Raw genomic sequence first — 21621 nt, forward strand, 5'->3', positions numbered from 1 at the left:
CCTTTTTGCTTAATATTGTTTGATGGTGAAACAATCATGACTGATACACATGAAAGAAGACCCTTCACAGCTAATAGAGAATTTTACATTTTAAGAATCGGTTCAGAATTGAATGAGTACGGCTATTTAAATGTGAACCTGTTTCTGCTATAAATATGCATCCACCGTTCTGCGCGCCCCTTGGCTGCGACGTTTCCTTTTTGCCACACATCTACACTTCATGGAGTACATTTTTGTACTGGGATTCTGGGGACTGTACGAGCAAAAAGAGGGACAGGTCAGGATTAAATTCATAAATGTAAGTTTGCTCATCCTGGCGCTTCATTCACTATTTCAGAAATAAATGGCCTTGCACAACAATGTTAACTATAAAGATAACGATGTGGCCATCCACATTGAGGAATTGTCTATTCTTATATTCTGTATAATTCTATACCTGCATATTATTCTATGCATGTATATTTTCATTCACGGCTCTGGTCCAGCTGTGTGAGATGTCATAAGTGATCGCGGAATTTGCCGTCGCTTTGAAATGACGCTGCTGAGTGCAGTCCGATCCTTTGAGGGCAACCGCTCGACCACTCGTCCTCGCAAATAATCCTCGGCTCCTCGCAGGGGCGGGGCTTAGGCGCGAGTGGAGGAAGCGAGGAGAGTGAGCGAGTGACCGAGTTTTGGGGAATGGAATTTGGCTATAGGTATCGGGCGCCATTGTAGCGTAGGCAAGCTTCCGCGTGTGTCACAGAAGGGGGCATTTGGTAGGCCAATCAGAGCCAGGTGGGGGTAGGTCTTTTTGTAACCCAGCTCTTAACCCTTTAAAAGGCAGCAGCTGTATCTAGTTAGTTGGAACTTGGCAAACTCCACACTCTGGATTTGTGCAATAATAAATCGTCTTTTACTGCAGTTTAAACAGGTTCCTAGAGACTTTGAAATTATATGCTTTTGGTATTATTTTATCATTATTACCATTATGATATACTGCTCTGTGACTTTGGAATTATATGCTTTTGGCTGTCTTGGAGTATGTGTGTTATATGTTATGCTTTCAGTGCCATTAAAATATGGAACACAGACATTTCATTTGCAGTTACTGTTTTTGTCAGAGAAAATTCTCAAATGAACAATTATATCAGTCTTTCAAAGTTGATAGCTCTGTTCTGACCTGAATAGCTAACATAAAGGATGTTGGATATAGGCAATTCTCCAATGTGGCCAGCATATTTCATGTAGTCTGTCAGTGAATGCAGACAAAAACATTTTGTGACTATTACTGTTACTTGAAAGTATTTTGGTATGAAAATATTCAATTTAGATGTACCCAAATATAGGCCTACGCCTACTGGATCCATAACTCCATGTAAGGATAAGGATAATTCCTTTTGACAGGTCGTTCATGAAAGTCCTTGTGGTCTTGTTTCCAATGAGAACCTGTGAGCAATTAGGGGTTAAGAGTCTTGCTCAGGGACAAATTTCATTTCATCGGCGCATATGCTGGGATGGCCTGGAATCGAACCTTGGGCAACCAGGGCCTCTGGTTCCCTAGGCGTGCTCACTAACCACCCAGCTATGGCCGCCCCATGTCTTGCATTTGTGACAAACTTAATCGCTTAATATCCGCATAAATGCATTAGAACAGTGGTTTTCAACCTTTTTCATATCAAGGTCCATTATTTATTCGGCATTTGGCCACGGAACACCGTTTGATGAGCTTTAGCCTCTCACACCCAAAACTTAGAATAATATTATTATCGTTCGATAAGATGCTGTCAAAATAACAATTGTTTACGTTCTCTAATTGTGTACCTGTATAGTAAGTAATGCAGATGTTTAACAATTTGACTCTAGAGAGTGTGAAATGTTATACTCAAGATTTAAAGATCTATAAGTCCATTTGGTTATGATTTATTGATAGATTTTTTTTATTAGGCAAAAAGAATGTAAAACATCACAGTTACATTTATAATACTTTTGTCTAAAAGGTCCGTCCAAAACAGTCCTTGCAGACTTTTTGTTTCCGTTGAGGTCCTTGGTATTCATTTCATAGACATATTAAGAGAAAAAATAACACTTTGTACAAAAAAAAAAGAAGAAGCAGAAAACAAAATATATATACAACTCTCCATCATTCAAGTCCCGGAAAAGACGCACTATGATTGGCGCCAGCTTTGGGAATGTCCTGGTACCCGGAAGTTGAGACGCACTGTGATTGGCCAGTAGTCACTTTGAGTGGCAGTTGGGGCAAACGCAGTCAGTGGGGCAAACGCAGTCCCCACCAAAAATATTTACGATTCTGTCCCTATCGGTACATAACTCGGACGGCGCTTAGTCGACTAGCAGACCATCGGCTGGTCGTTGCGGGCACTCGTGCCTGGAGGCGCTCGGGCGCGACTCCTCAGCCTCAAGGTCTGCTGAGTCGGCGCGCCTCCGTCATGGTCCAAAACGATACTTTATCGGCGAAAAAAAGTAGTCCGCGGATGACAGAAAAAGTTTCACCCCAAGCGGGAGTCTAACCCAGACTACCAGTGGTAGTGGGTTGGGAGTCTAATGATTAGCGAGGTGCGCCACTGAGGCCAGTGCCGAGATTGGGCATTTTGGTTGTATTAGAATGTGACGTCCTAACTCTTCTATTGTAGAAGAAAGAAGTCCCCTGCCTTCAAAAGAAGATAGAAAATTTGTAATGTTTTTTTAAAAGACATTTTTATTTTGTATGTATTTTAGATGGCGCATACTACTTCTAAGTGCCAAGTTTTTTTTAAAGACACAAATGTATTTAAAACATACATTTATGTATGTCTTTTTAAATGGCTTATACTAGATCACTTCTAAGTGCTAGGTTGTTCGCCTGATTTAAACTGGATATTCATTTGTGTTTGTTACATATATATGTATTGTTTCTGTATTGTTTGTCCATTGTTTTAATAATGTTGCCTCTAGGCCAGGTCACTCTTTGAAAATTATTATGATATAATATTGTTTATTATAGTATATAATAATACTCTTATTCTGAAGAGATCATCCACCGGAAGTGTTATTGCTCCTCACGGAACACAGCTCAGCAGCCTAGTTTAGAGCTCCGTTCCGTCAGCAGAAATTGGCAATTTGTGAAGTCTATGCACTAAAAATGGCTGTTTTCTGACCCCTGACCTCACTGGACGGCCCGCCACTTTTCCAAATACACCTGTCTGGCTTAGCGGAGAGTGTGGCGTTGTAGAGGGGGTCTCCCTGAACGCGTGCGTATGTCACAAGTGCCGCCACAAATTCCTGTCTCGTGTCCAGCGCCCAATTTGTGAAGTCTATGCACTCCAGTGAACAGCATTTATCCATTTAGATACATTTTTTATGTTATTAAAACAGTTAAACACTTTTTTTATTACAAATATACATAATATGTGTTTTCTAGCTTCGTTTAAATGCTTAATTTATAGTTTTAATGTGCAAATGAACCGTTTTTCAATGGTTTTCAATGGTTTCTTTTTACTCTAGAGGGTACTCTTATTCTGAAGAGATCGTCAACCGGAAGTCTTATTTCTGCTCCGTTATTTCTGCTGACGGAACACAGCTCTAGTTTAGCACGGTGGTGTGGAGCATAATATATCGTGGTGAACAATGTCTCATGCAGAAGGTAAAATGTGTCAAATGGAGTCCGTACGGCTGAAGATAAATGAACACATGACGTCGGTGGGAGAGGAGATATCGTGTGTTTTGGAGAAACAACAGCGTGGTGCTGATGTTTGTAGTGTGAAGCTTAATGTCAGAGTGTTTGTGTTGGAGCGCCTCAGTGTGACGGCAGAGTTCATGTGCAACCTCTTCCAGAGAGAGATAAAGAGACTAGAAGCTCTGCTGAAGAGACAAGACAAACTGCTGGACGTCCTTTTACAGCCACGTGTCAAACTACACAGAGCAGGTATGTTCTTGCATCATTTCAAACATATTCTTTACTTACGTGGAACACGAGCTAACTAAGCTACACGTGGCTAAGCTACTAGCTGAGCAACATTTCCCAGTAGCTTCTCTGTTAGCTTAGGGCAGGGGTGGGCAGCATTTTCCCCCCAGGGGCCATACTGACTTCGATCAAGTGGGTGAAGGGCCACACATTGGACTATTGAATTGAAACTTGAAACGCAGAGTACTGAATTATGTTAAAACTACATGAATTTGATAAACACGATAGACTACTACTACTACAATAGGGTCAACACTTTTTTTAGATTATATTTTTTACAGCTGTACTGTATCATTCACATTATCAAACATATTCCCTATTTTGTACGGCATCATATGCCTTATGACTAATATTTAATTATGCATTTTTTATTTTGAAAACTTTTTAATAAAGTGAAAATAGCCGATCTACAAGCTCACAACGCCTCGCTGTAGGCTATATTCACTATTCTAAAACGTTTTTCAAAATAACAAAACAATGACCAATAAGATTAGCCATAAGGCAATAGGCACTTTGCATTGTGTTATAAATATGGATCCATGGCAGACTGTTACATTAACATTTGAGTTCATAAGGATGGAATATGGAATGCAGATATGTACTCAAATTAAGTGTCAATAAAGACCGCATGATGATGTCTGGACTAATAACCCTCAAGCATGGCCATCAGTTGAGTTTGAGGAAAGAGTCCTGGTAGTACTTCCATTTACTTATTTAATTCAAATCTTGAAATATTTCATAGTTTGCTGATGTGCTCGTGTTAATGTTGTAAATACTTGCACCTAACTTGCAAACTATCCTAAAGTAAAGATTAAGTTCCCCATTTCTACCACATTACTTTATTTACTGGTACTTATTTTTGTCTCAAACGGTCCACATAGCAGATGACAACTTGTGAGAAAAAAACCCTCTTTTGGGCATATGATTATTGGCAGAATCACGGAAAGTTTCGATTTTAATTTTTCCTAAGATTTGTGGTTGTTGCAATTACAACTAAAAAAACATCACCATATTGTGCGCTATCATGAACAATGTTAACAATGTAACAATGTGTGCGTTCCGTAGTGGAATTCCATGCTGTTAAATTAGCAATTTCTTCCAAAATGTTACAAATTAAAATATTTGGAAAATGGTCTTAACTTTTAAGTAATGTAAAGTATACTTTGTATTGTATATATTTGCATACACAGTGTATGCCCTGGAATAAAACCTGGGACAACCAGGGTCTCCAGCACCCAAGGCGGGCTCTCTAACCACTCAGCTATGGCAAAGATTAAAGGGGTTCTAGGCAAATACATATATATATTGTAACAGTTAGTACCGTTGACTGACAACCCCTTAAGCCAATAAGCAGTTTAATCCCCTTCAGCAGCTCAATTTCACCAGTACCAGCTAATATGACGCAAGGGGACTTTTGAAGGGGCTATGCCGAAAATAGGTTGCTTTATCCGGATACCTACGTGTCACTGCCCGCCCCTGCCGGTTCTCTGATTTTTTTAAATTTTGAACAGGGCTCTGTCATGATTAATTGACCACATATATGAGGTGTTATTTAACTTCATTAAATTCTATCCAAACGCTATCTTAAAAGTAAATTCTGTGCCTCAAAAAAATAAGTTAGAGAGTGTTTTAAAGTTTTAAAACTGAAAGTAAAAAGTAGCGAGAGACAAGATGGCGGATCGTTACGTTTATGTCGGCTGCACTCGGCTCCATTCGGTTTCACTTGAACTCGCCACACGGACGCGCACATGCGGATACCCGGATGTCAAAGCATAAATAGTAGGGAAAATACAGATTTCAGAAAGAGGACTGTGTTTCAATGCAGGAAAACACCCCAGCATCATTACATAGTGGCTGATAGAGGGGGAAAATGTAAAATATATATATTTATTTATATATAAATAAATATTTGTTTTTAATTTAGGCTTAATGTTGCCTAAAATCCCTTTAAGAATAATCAGTTATTTTAGTTGCAGGATAATTTTAGATCTGATAATGATACACCGTGCATGTTCAAATCATGTATACTTTACAATACTTGAGACCATTTTCCAAATTATTTATTATTATTATTATTATTATTTGTTTTGTATTTAGTAAAAAAAATGCCAAATTAACATTGAGGTCCACTCCTGCCCACTCCTGTTAGAGCCAACTCATCCTGTATCCCATTAGCCTATATTTGGGTAAGAAATTACATTTACGTACCCCCTCCCCCTACACAGATCAGCAAAGGTGCTCTTCCTAACATTACCTGTCTGTAGATGTGAGAGGCTAGATGAAAGGGTAAAATGGACTGTACATGTTCATGTCAAGGACCCCAAACTTAATATGTATTTGGCCGTGGACTACATCTGAAATTCAGAAAGTCAGAGCCTATATATGGTACGCGCCTTAACAACTAGCTCATCTGACAATATTTTTAGCCAGGGACTCCCATACACGATTTGCGTTATTTTGTATTTGTTTTCAAAGACATTCAAATTTTTTTCACATTTTCTCAAGTTTTTTCTTTTCTTTATTTGTTGTAAATAGCCAATCTACAGGGTTGCAAAGTGACTCGTTGTGAGCTTCAGGATGTTCCACAAGTGCTGGCTGTCGGCCGAATGGCTATACATTACAGTAGGGGTGGGCGATATGGCAATAAATATCGGCACAACGATACATATCTCCACGATATGCCTTTTCAGAGATATCATATCTATCGTTATAAAGTGAGTCACTCAGTCATAGAAACATTCTATGATTTGCAGTTCTATACCTTGATTTATACTTCTGTAGTATGACGTTTCGTTCTTCAAAAATAGCAGATCTACAAGCTAGAACTAACTATAAAAAATGTTTTAATATCGTCAAGTGGATGGCAGAGTTTACAGCAACTACAAAAAAAATGGCGAACGTAATAGTTATTGTTATAGTGCTCAGTGTGAATGGCACTTTACTCCAGTTCCCAGCATGCTAAAGGCCCCAAACTTGGTAGATGCTCTTAGATTGTCAATGGGGACGGGCTTTAATTTCTTAAGCCCCACCCCCTCTGCATTTGTATTGGCTGGGCTTTAAACAGCCATAACTCCAGTTCACAGCATGTTAAACACCCTAAACTTGATAGGTTTTCACCTCGATGAATAAGGATCCATGATCACACATGCCACAGTGTACATGCACTTTGATTCCACGGAGTAATAGTTTAAGCGTGCACTCTCGGCTCTCACTTTAACTATATTGCGCTGCAGTAATCTGATCCCTGGTCAGTCAATCTATCATAGCAGATCTTGATTCTTGAAGCCCGAGCCCTGCAGGCATCTTGTTTTTTCACACCCAAAGCCAACCTATAAAGATCAACGATTTGTTTTATTAGCTTACCTGGCACCTAGTTGATCGAGTTGAGAGAGCAACTGCACGTAGCCAGTAACGGAACCTGAACGGTCATTGCGAGAGTGAAGCATGCAGCCAACACTAATTGTGCAACACAATGGGAAAGGTGGGGTGCTAGACCAGTGTCAGTCAGGAACAATTAAATAAAAAAATAGACCAGCGGTCAGCGAGATCAACAAGTCGATTGCTACATTGTGGGGGGACATTCAGGCCCTTACAACGCCTATGCTAACAGGAAGAGTTTGCACCAAGGAAGACTGGACAACACCTTGCTGTTAAATTGCCATTTGTTTTCAAAATGGTACAAAATAAAATATTTGGGAAATGGTCTTGAATCTTAAAGGGATATTTCACTTTCAAAAAAACTTTGGGTCATTTTATCATCTACTCAGGCTTTTGTGAGCCCCCCAGACGGGGCTTGATTCAGTATTTAGATATTTGATATTCATTTTATCAGACACGCCCCCTTCCTATACAAACCCATTGTAACTTCAAACTCCATTTTAACCATCTTAGATTCATCAGAAACACCCGTCCTTGGTTCTGGTGACTGATATTGTCCTACGTGAGGAGACTGTGTTTTGTAATATATTTTTTGAAAAATGAAAATAAGCAATACAATGAAAAAATGTAATAAAATAAATGAAAAAAGTAATCGAAAAAACACGGCCCTCTCGTATTATGAGGACAGGATGAGTCACTAGAACCAAGGACGGGTGTTTTTGATGAATCTAACATGTTAAAAATGAAGATTGAAGTGATAATGGGTTAATGTATAGGAAGGGGGCGTGTCTGATAAAATGAATATCAAATATCTAAATACTGAATCAAGCAACTTGAAAACTGTCTGGGGGGCTCACACAAGCCTGAGTATACGATACATGACCCAACGTTTTTTTTAAAGTGAAATATCCCTTTAAGTAATAAGTATTAGGGGTGTGCCGATACACTAATTTCATGAAACGATACGATATTGGGCTCACGTCATCGATACGATACGATATATGGCACTTTGTTATTATGAAAATAAAAGGGGGGGGGGGGGCTTATGCAAATATATTGGGGGGGAGCAAATGCAAACAAATACTTCAGTCTTTGCATTATTCAGACAAGCAAACTTGTAGCTTTTCAGCTACAATAGCCGTTTTGAATCCAAATAGGGTATTGTGTGACAACTGACCTAAAAAAAAAACTTGTCACCCTTTTCACCTTGGCTGTTTGCATGCCTGGTTATTACAAAAAAAAAAACATGTATATCGGCACACCCCTATAAAGTACATGATATCTATATATACACAGTGGAATGAGGTATTGATGAGGTACTGAATTTAACCACCCTAAGTAACAGGAGTAGTGGGAGCTACAGGGGCAGCGGCTCGGGGAGCAGTTAGGGGTTAAGAGTCTTGCTCAGGGACACATGTAAATATTGCTGGCCTGGCCTGGAATTAAACCTGGGGCCTCCAGCTCCCAAAGCGGGCTTTCTAACCACTCAGCTATGGCAAAGAATAGCCAGTCATTTTGGGCACAAACAAGAAGTTGAAGGATATTTTTTGATCTGATAATGATTTCCAAATTGTATATATATTATATTCTATTACATTTTGTTAAAAAATACCGGGTAGACGGTGAGTGGGTGCTCTTAGACGGCCAATATAGGGACAGGCTGTAATTAATTAAAGGTATAGTTCACTTTTTTCTATCGATTAGTCACCCCATGGAGACTAGAATTAATGGATATTTTTTAGTTTTAGTCAATAAATTGATGACCAGCGGACCGGTAGGCAGCGGTTCCCGTAGAGACACAAAGGAGACTCTTTGTGTCTCCTACCGGAACTGCTGCCGGTCATGAAATTATTGGCTTAGGAATACGACAAGAAAATATCCATGAATTCAAGTCATGGGATGACTAATCAATAGAAAAAAAGTCATTTTGGGGGTGAACTGTCCCTCCACCCATTCTGTGTTCCTATTGGCTAGGGCTTAAACGCCCATAACTACAGTTCCCAGCATGCTAAAGGCTTCAACATTGGTAGGTGGTCTTACGGGATGGGCTGTAATTTCTGAAGCCACACCCCCTCTGCTTTCCTATTGGCTTGGTTTTAAACAGCCATAACTCCAGTTCACAGCATGCTACAGGCTCCAAACTTGGTGGATGGTCCCACAGACTCCCAATTCTATCAAAAAGTACTACTTCCGTTTTTTCTGACATACTTCCAGTTTATTGGATTGTCTTGAAACTTCACCCACACACTGTGGAGTTCAATGGTCTTGTGGAGTTCAATGGTGTAACCCGGAATTACAGGTATGACACCTGGGTGCTGCAACTGCAAGTGCATCACAGCTCGGCAGCAGTGTTATAGCCGTGTTTAACACTTCAAATGGCCGTACTTCAGTGACCAGCGCTCTTTATCAGAGCAACATAGGACTAGGTTCGAAGGCCACGTAACATCCTGATAATCTAGTATTTCAAATGAAAAAAGCCCTACTCTTTGAACATAGTGTTGTCAAATTCCCGGGTGAATTCACATGTGTGATGACTAAATCTAATATCCAATGACACAGGAGCGTTATCACGCATGAAAATACAGGGTTTCCTGCAGGAAAAAAGATAGGCATACCATGACCCCCCTACTTGTTAGCTCTGTTGTCACGCTGCAGTGTATCTATGCTGGTGGTGCACTTCCTCGCTTTGCCCTGGGCTGAGTCCTTCATTGTCAGTTTGCTTGCCACATTTCTGGGTGCCTGACGCAGTGCCCAGCCAGCTTCATCCTTCTCTCTCAGACATTGTCTCTGACCCGTGGTAGGTCCTCATAGAGGTCACTGTTTGCATTGGTTTTGTCCTATTTTTCAGTTTTTTTTCAAAACAAACGATTCTCGATTCAAACTGTTTTTTTCCTATTCAAAATTGTTTTTTTTCCCGATTCAAAACGATTCTCGATTCAAAACAGGATTTCAGGATCTACTCCAGTCTGCTGGCATGAAAACAGAGTATATTTACGTACCTTTTATAATTGTAAATGTTTTATCAACTGATAATAATGTAAACACACAAAGGTCAATCCAAGACAACATGTCTAATTTATTTATGCTTGCACACATTTTAAGTGACTTTAAGTGACGTACAAAACGTAACTTCTGTGTCTAACACTCGGTAAGTTCTCATTTACCAGAACAATAAATTAAAGTAATAAAACTGATGTAACATTAATACAATTGGTAGACTATCTGCCAGCCCAGAACTTGCCACACTTGCCAAAACCACAAATTGCTTTATGAATGAAATAGGCTTAGGCTAGCTGCCTTTATATTTCTAAGAACATGCCACTTCCAAAAATAACGAATACTGGTATGAAATTAATACTGTTATCTTCTCTTTTTTTCTTAACTCATTCACTGCCAGATTTATTTCTGGCTGTGTTTGACCACTGCCAGCAATTTTCGCTTTCAACAGGTCACAAAAATGCATAATTCATTATGATTGCATGTCCGATCGTTTGTAAACACACAGGGTACGTGTGTGTGTGTCGCCCAGACAACAAACATTCCAATTAGCTCGGCCCTTTGTCATGCAGCCCCATGTGAATACACCATTTCTCGCCAAAGATGCACGCTTCTCTTACTTTTTCAGCTTGCCACAGAAAATGTACATCCCTTATGATGACTGTTTGTAAACACACACCGTATGTGTGTGTGTCGCCCAGAGAAAAAAAAAATCCATCTGCGACATGTTCATCTCCTATATCAGCACTTCCCAAAACAGTGCGTCTAGCGGAACACGCGGGGGAAAAAAAACTCGAGAAAGAGACGTTCTAATGAAAAAGATAAACAGGGAGGGGACGGAAATCTTCGGATGACGTTATATCTGTATCCGGGTGAGTTAATGATAAAGAACAGTGCAATCTTTTATAAAATCAAATCAAATAAAAAATGTTTATTACGTCCGTGGCAGAATTGGTAATTGGTAAAATAACAAATCACAACAAATCCAATAAATTAAATTAATTCAAAAATAATACACAAATACAATTGGTAGGCTTAGGCTAGCTGCCAGAACTTGCCACTTCTCAACTTAAATTGTGCAAAAAATACTGTAACCCCTTTGTGTAAAGGGGTGTAAAATTAGCTTTATAGGCTCCATAAAGAAACAGACTTACAGTAGGTTAGCTTAGCTGCCTTTATATTTCTGAGAACATGCCACTTCCAAAAAACAAATGAAACAAATATACTGTTATTTCCCTTTTTTCTTCAAATCACAAAAATGCTTGACACAACTTTATCAATGTAGGATAGGAGTATTTTCCATCATTCAGTAATCTGTAGTTTTTTTTTCGCTGTCACTACATCTCCAGCAGTGGAAAATACTCGCACTGCCGCAACACTTCTACCAGGGATACATATGTAGATAACGTTTAGCTAATCTGGCTAGTGGAGGGAAATCTCTCTCATTAGACTTCCAAAAGTGAAGGGGGTCTTCTGAGAGAGAGAGAGAGTGCAGGTTCCTCCATATACTTTTTCATGTCCTCCTCAGCTCTGGTGCTGGCTGATTGTGGAGCAACTCTGACCTCAGTGAAAGTCTTGCCCAGCTGATTCACCTGTGCAGCAGATGTTGTTCTTCTTTTAGGGGCAAGGCCTTCTTGTTGGCCTGACTCTGGCTCCACAGGACTTCTGTCAGCCTCTCCTGTCCTCACCTAGTCCTGCAGGAACAATATATTATGTTTTATTTTGTAAACAAGGTCCTTAAGATTCTGTTATTTGTCTGTTTTATTTGAAAGTATTCTTATTTTCTATTCTCTTAAGAAAAGAGCTTTTTCCCATTTCCCATACAAGTGACCCAGGCTTGTATTTGTTTCAACTGCAGTGGGTACCGGGCTTTTATTGAAAGGAGGCATGTATAAGAGAGAGGCCTATATTTCTATTTTTCAAGCAGATCAGAATGAAAAAATATAGCTGCAAGCAGCGATAATACGGGGCCAGTGAATAGAGAGAGAGAAAGACATGGAAACGGAATAGATTGAAGAGAGAGAGAGTGACATGGAAACAATAGATTGATGAGAGAGAGAGATGGAAACATAATGGTTTGATTGGACATCTCAACCTACTGCCATTAACAGGATTCGAACTCTCAACCTTCAGACTAATAGGCTGCAACACTACCTATAGTGCTATAGCTTTGTCCAGGCTGATATTGTCTGTTGAAGATCATAAACTCTTGCCTTCTTTCATGAACCAAGCCCCTGTTTCACTAACACTAAGATCACTCGTTCACAAACCATTTACCAATGAAGAAATTGTACATCTCCTCAGAACCAAAACTAGTGAAAGTAGCCGATCTACAAGCTCACAAACCATGAAAGGTTGTGAGATTGTAGATCAGCTATTTTCAGAATGAAGTATGTCATACGTTGAAAAAACGTACTCTCAAATAAGCATTTCAGGTTATCTTTACCATTTGCATATGTATTCATTGATACAGTCATGTTGTTTGCAATTCAACTTAAATTAAGTCTGCATCAAGTGAGGCTTGAACTGGCAACCTTGGGATTGTGAGGCATTCATTTAAGGGAGACACCATTGGCCCAACAGACAAGTAACTGTGAAAAAGGAGATCACACAGATGATACAGTTTCACGCAAATAGCTGAAAAATCCTGGGTTTAAGTGTTTTTCAAACTGTTAAAAATTGCGGACAATCTAAGGGCGGCACTTACTGGTCAAAGCGATAGATGTGTTCCTCATGAGTCAAGGCACATGTGTAAGCAAGTTTCACGACTTTCGGCCAAACGAGGCATGACTTATGCCTGTTTAAAGTCTGCCTTTTCAAAAAATTGCTATAGCGCCCCCTTTTGGCCAATTGGAGTAAGATTGGTTTCAGTGATATTTGGAATGACCCTGTACATTTCTGCAAAGTTTCAAAGAAATGTGAGTCTGCATGTATGTTTTAGGCACAGATGAATACTTTTCATAAAACTGTAATAGTTAAAATCTATCTCCTCCTGGGATTTTTGAGCAATCTGCACGAAACGTTTAACACTTGAACTTTGGACCTCTGCATACAAAAATTTCCAACGGATTTTCCATAAGTGAAAAAATGCAGAAGTTAGGAGCCAATGACTGTTTTTCATATAATGCAAAATGGTGGGAGATCTAAAGGTCAGAGGTCAAAAGTCAGAGGGTGAAAGTTGTTCAGCATGAGGAGACGCATATGTGTATTCAAGTTTCATGGCTCTAGGTCAAACAGGGCATGAGTTGTACCTGTTCAAAGTTGCCATTTTCAATTGAGTGCTATAGCGCCACCTTTGGACGAAAGATTGTGAGAATTATTTCTTGATCGTTTTTCATGACCATCTACCATATGGCCGAGTTTCGTAAAAAGCGACTTCACGGTTCAGCCAGAACTGCGAAAAGTGGCAGAAGAAGTGACAGAATACTGCCAATAACAAAACAGGTCCAGAGCTGAGCTCTGGCCCCGTAATAATAGCACAATAAGACATGGAAAGGGAATAGATTGAAATTGAGACAAAGCAAATGATTCCAACAGGCGAAAATTCTTTTTAGCCCAACCCAGCTGAGGTGGTCATATATAGGACGCAGGGGGGCAATCCCAGGTGAAAAACCTCACCCATTAACATCTCAACCTATTGCCATTGACAGGAATCAAACTCTCGACCTTTGGATTCACAGGCTGAGACACTACCTATACCGCTATAGCTTTGTCCAGGCTGAGGTCATCTGTTGAAGATAAAAGTGAACCAGTGAAAGCAGCCGATCTACAAGCTCAGAAACATGTTGCTATCTGAAAAGTTTTGAGATTGTAGATCGGTTATTTTCACAATGAAGTTTGTCATACATTAAAAAAACATACTCTCTCCAAGACGCATTTCATCATTACCTTTAACAGTTGCACATGTATTCAATGATACAGTCATGTTGTTTGCAATTCAACTTAAATTAAGTCTGCATCAAGTGAGGCTTGAACTGGCGACCCTGAGATTGTGAGGCCTTCATTTAAGGGAGACGCCATTGGCCCAACAGATAAGTAACTGTGAAAAAGGAGATCACACAGATGATACAGTTTCACGCAAATAGCTGAAAAATCCTGGGTTTAAGTGTTTTTCAAACTGCTCAAAATTGCGGACAATCTAAGGGCGGAGCTTACTGGTCAAAGCGATAGATGTGTTCCTCATGAGTCAAGGCACATGTGTAAGCAAGTTTCACGACTTTCGGCCAAACGAGGCATGACTTCTGCCTGTTTAAAGTATGCCTTTTCAAAAAATTGCTATAGCGCCCCCTTTTGGCCAATTGGAGTGAGATTGGTTTCAGTGATATTTGGAATGACCCTGTACATTTCTGCCAAGTTTCAAAGAAATGTGAGTCTGCATGAATGTTTTAGGCACAGATGAATAATTTTCATAAAACTGTAATAGTTAAAATCTATCTCCTCCTGGGATTTTTGAGCAATCTGCACAAAACATTTTACACATGAACTTTGGACCACTGCCTACAAAAAATTCCAACAGATTTTCCATAAGTGAAAAAATGCAGAAGTTAGGAGCCAATGACTGTTTTTCATATATTTCAAAATGGTGGGCGATCTAAAGGTCAGAGGTCAAAAGTCAGACCACGAAAGTTGTCGGGCATGAAGAGACGCATGTGTGTATCGAAGTTTCATGGTTGTAGGTCAAACAGGGCATGAGTTGTACCTGTTCAAAGTTGGCACTTTCAATTGAGTGCTATAGCGCCACCCTTTGACGAATGAGTGTGAGAATTATTTCTTGGTAGTTTTTCATGAGCATCTACCATATGGCCGAGTTTCGTAAAAAGCGTATGCACGGTTAAGCCAGAACTGGCAAAAACAAGTATTTTTCAAACTGCTCAAAATTGCGGAAAATCTAAGGGCGGAGCTTAATGGTCAAATCGATACGTGTGTTCCTCATGAGTCAAGGCACATGTGTAAGCAAGTTTCACGACTTTCGGCCAAACGAGGCATGACTTATGCCTGTTTAAAGTCTGCCTTTTCAAAAAATTGCTATAGCGCCCCCTTTTGGCCAATTGGAGTAAGATTGGTTTCAGTGATATTTGGAATGACCCTCTACATTTCTGCAAAGTTTCAAAGAAATGTGAGTCTGCATGTATGTTTTAGGCACAGATGAATAATTTTCATAAAACTGTAATAGTTAAAATCTATCTCCTCCTGGGATTTTTGAGCAATCTGCACGAAACGTTTCACACTTGAACTTTGGACCACTTTCTACAAACAATTTCCAACGGATTTTCCATAAGTGAAAAAATGCAGAAGTTAGGAGCCAATGACTGTTTTTCATATAATTCAAAATGGTGGGAGATCTAAAGGTCAGAGGTCAAAAGTCAGAGTGTGAAAGTTGTTCAGCATGAGGAGACGCATATGTGTATCCAAGTTTCATGGCTGTAGGTCAAACAGGGCATGAGTTGTACCTGTTCAAAGTTGGCATTTTTCAATTGAGTGCTATAGCGCCACCTTTTGACGAATGAGTGTGAAAAGTGTAAAAAATCAATATTTTGAGTCAGGTGGTTACAGGTGGTCACTGGTCATTTTAATGTTTTCATTACTCACCGATGGGTAGATTTCCTTCGCTTTCTTTTGTATTATTTTCCTTGACTGTTTGATCACTCAGCTGTATCCCCTAAAACCTAATTTATGCTCCGCCGTGCGAACATGTTGCGTGCTGGGAACGGCAGAGAACAGCAGACCTACAAGCCCACAGCGGTCGGATCCGCTGCAGCCTCTTTCATCACTCCACAATGGATGTCCAGCTGGTCTCCAGCAAGGAAAGGCAGTGCTTTAAACCTGGGATTGAGTGCAGAGGCCTTGTGGAGAAGGTTTTTGGTCTTCACACTGCTGTATCTCTTAGCCAGATCCTCATTTATCGCCCTATTGTTTTCCCGTACAAGTGGGGAGTCATCAGCAGAGCCCCTTTCTGTGTCCTGAAGCAGCTGGGCAAGCAATGGAGCGATGATAGACAGTGTAGGTGATGAATCCTCTGACATGATGTTGGTGGCGTCTTTCATTGGCCTGAGTGCCATAGCTATTTCTTCAGCACTCTTGATGTGTCACTTAGTATGGAGGTGTCGGCTGTATTTTCTTTTTTTCATACCTTTCATATTAGGTTCTCCTCAAACTGCATACCAGCAATCATGTTAGCTGCGTTATTGGTTACAATCACCAAGTCCGCAAGCGATAGCTTCCATTCATTTGCGACCGAGTGAAACGTTTCATTAATGTTGAGAGCAGTATGACTTTCATGCATCACCCTAGTTTGTAGGACTTGAGACTTGAGCTGCCATTCATCTGTGATGTAGTGAGCGGTAAATGTAGCGTATGACTGGGTTGCCCTGGAGGTCCAGTGATCACACGTAAGATCGACTTTGGCTGCTTTGGTCACGGCTTCCCCGACTTTTAGCTTTGTCTCTCTGTAAAGTTCAAGTACAGCAGTATCCGTTAAGCAAGTGCGACCTGGTATGACATACTGTGGCTCCTTCGTCTTCATCATGAATCTAAAGAGTTCTCTCCACTGCGCTGTATGGTCACAGGCCTGTGGTCACCGATACTCCTAGGGTCGAACACCATCTCCTGTGTCTTGTTCTCAATGTGAGGAAGACACAGGAGATGGTGTTCGACCCTAGGAGTATCGGTGACCACAGGCCTGTGGTCATCCATGACTCGACCATCTCACAGGTCTCCTCATATAAATACTTGGGCATTAGCATTGACAACTCGCTAACGTGGAATACACATGTGGACAGTCTCTGTAGTAAAGTACAGCAAAGACTGCATTTCCTCCGCCGTCTCAGGGTTCATGGTGTTGACCAAAAGTTTATGTTAGTGTTCTACCGAGCGGTCTTGGAAAGTCTGGTCAGATTTGGCATCACAGTTTGGTTTGGCAACCTCTCAGTGCAACTGAGGTCCAAATTGGTGCAGACTGCAGGGAAAATCATAGGAGTAAGACAACTCCCCTCTCTGCAGTCTATTTACGAGCAGGCCACGCTAAGACAGGCTCAGAAAATAGTCAGTGATGCTACCCATGTTCTACATGCACAGTTTGTAATGCTGCCCTCTGGGAGAAGGTATAGCGAACCTAAATGGAATTATGTACGATTCAAAAAATCGCAACTAAAATGCTAAATGAGGCCCTGCACTGACCATTAAGAGTAGACTGATCACTATCTATCTGTGCACTTGTGTAATGTTGTCCCCCCCCCCCCCTGTTATGTATTTTGTGTTTTGTATTTTGTATTTGTCATTGTTTTATGCGTGGCTGCAGCTGGGGTTAAAGCCCAAACCAAATTTCCTTCGGGACAATAAAGTTTACCTTACCTTACCTTACCGTTCAGAATTGTGTGGTAGTTTTGCACACTCCTTTTGCACACTACTGGTGTTTGTGCCGGATCCGATTCCTCTATCAACTCTTTGTGATGTCTTTCCAGACCGTGGATACGGCTGTATTTCTTTTACTTCATCCTCCATTTTTAGCCTGGCAACAAAACAGCAACATGTGCAACAAACACACTACATGTGCACGCCCCTTTGTAGCGCGCAGTACCTAAGGGGGCAGAGATGGCACACTAACATCGATTCTGAATCGTCCAACATGAGAATCGTGATTCGTATTCAAATCAATTTTTTTACGACACCCTCTTTCAAAACCTCCATAAGAGAGCACCTGTCTGCAATTTGCAACCGGTTCTAGAAAAGTCTTCTAAGCTTGACATAAGGCTGAACGATTAATCGTTTTTAAACCGAAATCGCGATTTGAAACCACGCGATTAGCTAATCGCAAAGGCCGCTATTTTAACTTAAAAAAAAAAAAAAACATAATATTCATTCCCGCATTAATATTAATCCCAGAGCATCCGCGGGACTTCTCTCCATAGTGGCTGCCTTTCTCTACAGGGAGCAGCGAGTCCCCCCCCTCTCTCGCTCCCTGTCCCTCTCTGGTGGCTATGTGTATTTATAATTTGTCGAACGGCCGCATTGTGCAAATCCGCGATGCCGCGTGTAGCGGTAAAATGTTATTTTCGGTGCGACACAAGTAGTGTAGTAGTAGTGTTGCTCCTATCTGTTTGTTTCTGTAAGTGTAACTTTTATTTTTACCATCATTATTAAACTATTACAGTTGGTACCATCCAATGTAAACAATACAATACACCGGTTAGTGTTGCCAGGTTTTGTGAGAGAAATGTGCAACTGTGTCTATGAAAACAAGCCCAAAAGAAGCGACTATGAACTGTATCTTTGTCACTTATGTATTCTGAGTTTTTGACTTTCCAAGGAGTAGTAGTAATACAATTTACAGTAGGAGAGGACATTGCCTTGTGAGACAAAAAAAGTGTTACATTTTAGTTGAATGTTAATCTACATAAGCTAAATACTGGATAATCAGTACATTTTCAGTTGTGCAATGTGCTTCTGGAGCCATAAGTGAAAGACCTACTTATTTCACTGAAAAAGGTCATTATTACACAAAAAGGTCATTATTTGCTTAATTTTAATTTTATCTTTATAACTTGAACTTCATTTCAGAAAGTGCTTCTCCTCTTGAGTTAATGAATTAGCAAGTTCAATGTTGGGTTGTTTACAAAAATAAGCTATTTCTATTCCAGCTAAATGTTTAAATATGTCCATATTATGTAAAAAAAAAAAAATATATATATATATATATGTTTTAAAAAAGTACTTGGAAGATACAGGTTTGAAGCATTGAAGCAATTCATATCTTTTAGTTCTCAAACTTATTTATTAGAATATAGAACAGTAAATATATGGTATGCCATTTGGTAATGTTCCATTACTTTCAATTACCTTTTAAACGTACACAGTGAATACTAAAATGAAGCTTGAAGCTTGAGCCTGAAGCTTACATTTTTTAAAGATTTATTTTTTATTTTTTAAAGACATTTAAAAAATTGCAAATCAAATCGAAATCGCAATATCAAGTCAGAAAAATTGTTTTTCTCTCAAAATCGTTCAGCCCAAGCTTGACACCAGAAATGACCCCACGTCCCCCAATTGATTATGTGTATAGACTTGGATTGCTACTAGTGTAGATTATTTTGTGTTATGGTATTGCTTGTCTTACTCTTTAAATGTATTGATGAACTGAATACATCAACAATGGAAACAAGCCCTTATGACTTTTTGTGTTATCCTTTTAGCATCATTGTATAATCATACCACTGTACTATTTTGAAGTATTCAATCAATCAAAATGGAGATTCCATATCATTCGGCCATAATTGGCTTCCAAAGTTAGTGAGAGGAATCACATATCGAGGGTGGTGTACTCAAGCAGTGCCGAAAAGCAATTCCACATACTGCGCCGCAAATGCACAACATATTACTATTTTTATTTTATGTTTCTAATCCCCTCCAAAGTTACACATGATCTCGGGAGTAAAGTGACAATGAAATTGCCGTGCAAGATTTGTGGAACTAATTTAACAATAGCGTCCGCGGAGCAGACAAAACCACGGAAAGATATTCACATTTGAACTTACTCTTTCATCATAGAAACAAGTGGGCTTATAACCAAAACGATCCATGTTCTCTGGGAGAAGTGGTGTTAGTGTTCCGTGTAGAAATATTGTTAGTGGGAATGAAAACGTAGTCACACCACCTGGAAGTGGAGCATGAAGGCAGACTTAAACCCCGGTTTTCTTGCGCACTGGTGCTACGTCGGCATTGTCCCAGAGTATAACTGAGGAGGAACGAACAGCAGAGGTCGCTGTTTTTCCTTTTCAGTTGTCTCTGGGTTCCGAGATTGGACTGGATGTAACCCATGACTTTTGTTGGTGATACCACACTTGCAGTTTCCATAAATTGCACTGTACAGTATAATGATAGAGTTGCACATATGAAAAACTGAAACTGTTCAATTCAGCAACCAAAGCTTCTGTATCTTTTTCCTAGACTTTCTGCGCCTTCCTGTGTGTAAAGACGAGGTTTCCCTTGAACGGAAGGAGAGGAGCCCCAGTCTGGTCCAGGAGGAACCAGAACCACCACAGATTAAAGAGGAACATGAGGAGCTATTTCAAATACCAGAGGAGGCTGATAGGTCAACTTTGACCCATGATGATGAAAACAGAGAGACAGAGCCTGTAGCCAGCACCTCAACTGAACACATGAAAACACAAACTGATGATGATGACCAGCTCCTCTCTTCACATTGTTCTGAACCTGATACTAAAGACAGTGAAGAGTGGGAGGTGACCAGCAAAGACAGTGATGAGTGGGAGGATACCAGTGAAGGTCATTCAGCTTTAAACACACTGCAATCACACAAAGGAAATAATCTGGAAGGACGAAGATTTTCTTTGAGCAACAAATTGTCCCAAGACCTGATATCTTCAAAACAACCACACACCACACGACATCTCATGGGGAAGAAAAGGTTTACTTGCACAGTTTGTGGTAAAGACATTGATTTAAAGAGTCATTTAACAGCTCACATGAGGACCCATACAGGGGAAAAGCCCTTTATTTGCAAAGTGTGTGGTAAAGGCTGTGTTCACAGGGGTAATCTAAATTCTCACATGAGGACTCATACGGGGGAAAAACCCTTTATTTGCAAAGAGTGTGGCAAAGGCTTTAGTGAAATTGGTAATCTAAAAGCTCACATGAGGGCACATACAGGGGAAAAACCCTTTACTTGTACAGTTTGTGGTAAAGCCTTTGCTCAAAGCAGAGATGTAAAAACTCACATGAGGAGTCATACAGGGGAAAAGACCTTTATGTGTACAGTTTGTGGTAATTTCTATGCTAATCTAAGATATCACATGAAGACCCATACAGGGGAAAAACCCTGTATATGCGAAGTTTGTGGAAAAGGCTTTAGTGTAAAGGGTTCTCTAACAGATCACATGAGGACTCATACAGGGGAAAAACCCTTTACTTGCAAAGTTTGTGGCAAAGGCTGTAGTGTAAAGGGTAATCTAACAGTTCACATGATGACTCATACAGGGGAGAAACCCTTTACTTGTAAAGTTTGTGGTAAAGGCTGTGTTAACAGGGCTAACCTAAATTATCACATGAGGACTCATTCAGGAGAAAGGCCCTTTATGTGTACAGTTTGTGGTAAAGGCTTTCGTCAAAGGGGTCATTTAAATACTCACATGAGGACTCACACAGGGTAAAAGCCCTGAAGTTGTACAGTTAGTGGTAAAGGCTGTATTCACAGGGGTAACCTAAATTCTCACATGAGGACTCATAAGGGGAAAGGCCCATTACAAGCTTTGTCCATAGGGGTCATTTAAATACTCACATGAGGACTCATG

The 21621-nt window shown here is 40.1% G+C and overlaps 1 protein-coding gene across 1 annotated transcript in view; it reads right to left on the reverse strand.

Annotated features, from left to right (window-relative positions):
• Nucleotides 1–11940: 11940 nt before the first annotated feature.
• Nucleotides 11941–21621, reverse strand: part of LOC311042284 (uncharacterized protein) — a 36444-nt gene continuing 26763 nt past the window's right edge. Inside the window, exon 3 of the mRNA XM_084052925.1 lies at nt 11941–12009. Coding sequence (XP_083909051.1) covers nt 11984–12009 — 26 coding nt within the window. The 3' untranslated portion in view covers nt 11941–11983. The remainder of the gene's footprint in view (nt 12010–21621) is intronic.

The sequence above is a fragment of the Gymnoscopelus microlampas genome (assembly GCF_963454915.1).
Source record: "Gymnoscopelus microlampas genome assembly, chromosome: 3".
Lineage (NCBI taxonomy): Eukaryota > Metazoa > Chordata > Actinopteri > Myctophiformes > Myctophidae > Gymnoscopelus > Gymnoscopelus microlampas.